Source organism: Arachis hypogaea, chromosome 20 (assembly GCF_003086295.3).
Source record: "Arachis hypogaea cultivar Tifrunner chromosome 20, arahy.Tifrunner.gnm2.J5K5, whole genome shotgun sequence".
Classification (NCBI taxonomy): Eukaryota; Viridiplantae; Streptophyta; class Magnoliopsida; order Fabales; family Fabaceae; genus Arachis; species Arachis hypogaea.
Window position 1 is genome coordinate 126,568,941 of NC_092055.1, and position 5,554 is coordinate 126,574,494.

At 23.8% G+C, this 5,554-nt stretch overlaps 1 protein-coding gene across 1 annotated transcript; it reads right to left on the bottom strand.

The window, feature by feature from the left end:
- Positions 1 to 441: 441 nt before the first annotated feature.
- On the bottom strand, positions 442 to 3,742 carry LOC112782300 (uncharacterized). The gene is made up of 2 exons (XM_025824644.3): positions 3,397 to 3,742; positions 442 to 1,167 (listed from the first exon to the last, which is right to left on the bottom strand). Exons 1-2 carry the CDS (start codon positions 3,565 to 3,567, stop codon positions 634 to 636), a joined length of 705 nt encoding a protein of 234 aa, XP_025680429.1. The 5' UTR covers positions 3,568 to 3,742; the 3' UTR covers positions 442 to 633.
- Positions 3,743 to 5,554: the final 1,812 nt, after the last annotated feature.

Here is a 5,554-nt window from a genome sequence, read left to right on the forward strand (position 1 = left end):
AGGAGTGCTATTCTTTCTCTTAGATCCTTTTTCTTTGTGTTATGTTCAGTAAAAAAAAAAAAATCTCATATCATCAAAACATAGGTTTAATTGATATATGGATAACTGTTCAACATGCAAATTTTAGCATGTTTTCTCTCTGATATAGTTGAATATTTACTTAATTGAAAGATTGGAGTATATATCTTAATATATAGTTTTTGTCAAACTATTATTCTAGGTCTAAAAAAATAGAAATTGCTTGTGAGCCTTCTTGCTAATTTGCTAGTGATATTTAATTTGTACAATTCACAATTTGCGCAACGAGTTTCCATTTGTTTTCTCTCTCATTTTTACGTATATCTTTCTTTTCTTTTTGGGTGCAATTTATATATTACTTTCAATTATTAATAATAGAAGTTACACTATTTTGTTTTTCATTATAGACAAGGTTCCTAGTAAGTTGTACAAATAACATATATCATTACCCCACATAATCACATTTTAAGCTCAATCAAAACCTTTGCTAATAAAGATTGCTTGATACAACAATGGACACGCACAAACACATGCTTCTAATTAATCACCAAAATAAAAAGCACTAATTAAACTTTATGCAACAATAATGATCCTTATGGTATGTAATTAATTAATTCATGCAAAATCCCTAGTCCCATGGTTATTATTCAACTTTCCTTTTCCACTATTGACCACAAAGTCAAGGTTATAAAGCACCGGAATCATAGTAATAGAACACAAGAACACCAAAACAGGTCCAAATATCCAAAGCAATAGAGGAAGTGCCGCATAGAAAATCCTATTCCCCACAGTGTTCAACACAAACCCTTTCTCTAATATTTCATTAACATAATCCGGGGTTACTAATGACATTTCATCTTGTGGTGTATTAATTAGAATGTTGACTTGATTGATGAATCGGATCGACAGCGAGTGACAAAAGAACGAGAAAAGGAAGAAGATGAGAAGCGTCACGTATTTCAACGCCACCATAAATTCTCCGTGTCCGCCGTAGAGGGCGTCATCTAGCGGCTTTTTTATGCTGTAAGTGCTGCTTATTACGGCGGCTAGCCCAGAGGAGAGGAGAATGGAAGTTGTGGCCATTAGGGTTGACCCCATGATTGTGTTCCGAAGTGATTGAACGGCCAAAATATTCTTTTTATCATTGTCCTAAAAAAAGAATTATTCATATCAGAATCACAATAAAACTTGTTGCTGAAAACTCACTTATAGTCGCCTTCATGCCAAATTGATAGTTAAGAATCCTTAGATAATTTGATAGATTTAACTTTGGATTTGATAACTAAAAGTTATTAGATGATTTATACGAAATTTCACCAAATTGGTTTCAATGTTTCATAATTAGATTAGATTTTTTGTTTTTATATTAAGTACATGATTCACAAATTTTTTTTTTTTTTTGAAAATAATATTGTCAATATTAATGTATGGATTTGCATGCTCAATATTTAGGTCTAGCACAGTAGCTTCATACATATTGGACTGTATATTCACCTAATCAATGTCTTAATGGCGTTTGTTTCAGGTAATTTCAATTTATTCTTAGAAATTGTTTAAAAATTTTATTATTCTCATATTTGTTTAAAATTTTAAAATCTAATTCTTAGGAATAATATTTTTTCTGAAACAAAAAATTTATTCCTATACAAAAGGTCGGAGGGTATTTGATATTACTATGTCAAAGAAATAAATTAATATTACATCCTTAACAATTATGTTTCTTGTCAAAGAGCTCACCCTTTTTTATATATGGATATTGAGGTTATTTTGAAAATTAATAATCTATCCTCAGAAATATATAAAATAAAATAAAATAAATGTATTTTAATTTATTATTAAAAATATAATTAAAAACCATTTTCAACCATTTTTGGCACCAATAATCAAACAAGTTTTATTTTTAATAACATTCGGGTATAATATTTCTAAACAAAAAAATTCTTAGAATATATATTTTAACTTTAAAATAAATGTTAACTTACCTTTTTCTTATTACTTAGTAACCAGCATAACATTTTATCTGGTGGGATCAAAGAATAAATTAAGAAAACGCAAGTGGAAAAGGAATATTTTTTATTTGTAATATACGAATGAAATGCTATATATTGATGCTGATCCAATATAGAATCCTTGTACATATATACTTTTACTTTGTTATTCCATTCTTTCCCACCCTTTTTTTGGTCCTGAATTTAATTCCATTCTTATTCTCAGAAAAAAAAAGTCAATTCCATATTCTAATTCCATTTGTTAAGATTATATTAGAAATGTGATCAAAATTGACGAGGGCATCAAATATCATGAAAAATTATAAGTATAAAATAAAAAATGGAGTTATAATTAACACCTAAAAAAATAGATGAGGAAAGGAGTTACTTAAACGATACTGTAAATGCTAAGAATAAGCTTATTACTTGCAACACGCATGAGGTGCATATAATTTTAAGGAAAAAAAATAGTACTAACTGAACTCGAGTGTACGAATCATCCCAAAAATTATATAAATAGATAAGAAGGGTTATATAAGTAATTAAAACCAGTTACAAACCTATATATGAAGCACGAATATTAACACAGAGGTAAGATATGGTTTGACACGACATAGAATATGATGTATGCAGACACACAAATTTTAAATTTGTGTAAGACACGAGGATATGACACACATATATATATAATATAAAATATTTTTTAAAAAAATTTTAAAAAATTTTAATATTTTATTGATATTAAAATATAAATTAATATTTTAATTATTTTTAATATTTTTTTAATTATATAAAATATTTTTTATTTTAATAAATAATATATATTATTCTTAAATTTATTTCAAGAATATAAGTTAATAATACAGTTGAACACGCAAACATTTAGTGATATTTAGATATATATCCAAGCGTTTTTGGAGAAGTGATTTTCATTTTTTATTAATACACGATTGGACACAAAAAATATATATATTAAAAAGTGTTGAATAAGTATTGTGTCTAACATGTAAACACAATAATTAAACAAAGTATCTATACTTCATAGATTTCTAAACATAACTTTAATGAAAGAAAACATAATTGATAACAACTTAAATGTTTGAGTCCTAACCAAACTTTTATCATAAATATTATTGAATCTGGGGCAATATTTAGTTTGTTAAATTAAGACTTAATAAGAAGTTGAATTTAATTTTGATATAATATTATATATATATATATTATTTAATTAAATATAATTAGATATTGTCACATAAATAAAAATAATTATTTGTCACTTTTACCATATAGTAAAAATTAAAAGGTCATCTAAAAAAAATGATTAAATGATTATAAAATTCTTTATGCTAATATAAATACTAAATAAAATATGGAAAAATTAATGAAATACCTTCATGATAGCAGCAACCCAATTCCTTCTGGCACTGGCATTGATGCCAATAATAGTTGTATGTGGATGAGTCCTAACATTGTACCAAAGCCAAAAATGGTAACCAATGGTTAATAGAAACCCTAATGGCACCAATATCACATCCAAATAACATTTCTTCCATTCCATCATATATGTGAATGATGAATGAAGCTAGCAATAAGCTATATATATTCTAGCTATATTAATATTTAATATTATTATTGTTGCTATATAGATAGCACTTCCCAGTTTCAACCACTTCTAAATGTGCCTTAAAGTTAAGCAATAATAAGAATCTTAGTGGGAATTTAATATATATCCATATCTTGTTCTTATGCAATTCCAACTACCTACCAAGGTTTATATACTCATTGAGGGAGAATGAATGGAGACTTGTTCCACCATGCAATTCATCCATGCTATGTAACTGAAAACATAAAGAGGAAAAAAGGCATTGCTTTATCACCAAATTACAAAACCTTGTTTTATTTTATTTTATTTTCTACTGAATATATGAAAATAATACTTTTGTTTTAAATTTTTAGTATATATATATATATATATATATATATATATATATATATATATATATATTAAAATTTTTAGTTTTAATTTTTTTTTCTCCTTGTATTTTTTTTTTTTCCGGTTACTTGATCATGAGCCAAACCTATTTTATTTTGAAGAAAAATATTATACTAATATTACATGTGGGGAAAGTTGTGTACTCCACCTTTTGTCTCCTGTCTTATCCTTCCAATTAGTTAGGGCCCATTTGCTTCTTATTAATTGCCTACATATTTGGCATGAACTTTTATATGGCTATATATATAGTGTATGTATATGTGTATAGATTTTTTTTTTTTAAAGAAATATTGAGTGAAATACTTGATGTAATAAAATTTTAAATTTTTTTAATTAAAAAATTGCAACATAGATGATGTTCAGTTGCAAATACTCCATGTAGCAAATTTTTATATTATTTAAATTTTAAATTTTTAAAATTTTATATCATCTGAATTTTAAATTTTAAAATTTTATAATTTAAGAATGTTAAATTATTAATTTATTTTCTAAAATGTTAAATTTTTTGCAATTAGTATAAATGAGATAAACAATAAAATAAAAAATTATAAATATTTAATTTAGTTTTAGAAAAATAACTTTTTTAAATATAAAATTTTAAATTGGAATTAGATATAAACTATGATGCATCGACACTGATGATACGGACATGGGACACGACACGATATGAGATACGCGAACACGTGAATTTAAAATTCTTATAAGACATGAGGACACGACATATATATAAAATATAAAGTTATTTTTAGATAAATTATAATGATATTTTGGTATTTTATTGATATTAAAATATAAACACTACAAGAAAATGGAACATTTGTAACAAAAAATTTGTATCAAATTTAAAATTGTTACAAAAAAAATAGTATTTTGTAATAATAATTTGTGATTGTTACAAAAAAATAATGTTTTGTAACAACATTACAAGTTGTTATAAAACATGATAATATTTTGTAACAACCTGTTTTATTTTGTTACAAATTATATTAGTTTTTGTAACGAGATGGTGTTTTGTTACAAAATATTGTAATATTTTATAACAAAAAAACAGTCATTGCAAAAATTTAAAATATTTTGTAAGAAAATATTTTTTTGTTTCAAAACCTTCAATTGTTTTATAACAAAAAATTAATTTGTCACAAAATTCAACATTATTTGTAACAAGTTACTTAGTTTGTCACAAAATGTGAGTATATTTTATAACAAAAAAATTATTTCAAAATGTTAAACACTTTGAGAGTAAAAAATATTGTTTATATAATTCTTTTTAGAATAATTTTATTTTGTTTCAAAAATTAAAATATTTTACATATTATTTATATTTATTAATTTTTAAAAATTGTAAATATTAATTTTATATTCTTTTAAAAAATTAATATATAATTTTTATTAATAATCAAATTTTTAATGTTAACTAAAAATTAATTTGTAAAATTTTAAAAAATTTAATTAAACTATAAATATAAAATCAATAATTAAATATAAAAGAAAAAAACTAAAATACACAAATATAATTTAAGTAATTAAGATTCTTGTATAATTTTTTATAATTGGT

What these genes read in the sequence shown, in the direction of transcription:
- LOC112782300 (XM_025824644.3), bottom strand. Translation starts at nt 3,567, where the DNA reads ATGATGGAATGGAAGAAATGTTATTTGGATGTGATATTGGTGCCATTA. An exon ending in GGGTTGCTGCTATCATGAAG is followed by an intron (nt 1,168 to 3,396) that starts GTATTTCATTAA and finishes TTCTTTTTTTAG; the next exon opens with GACAATGATAAAAAGAATAT.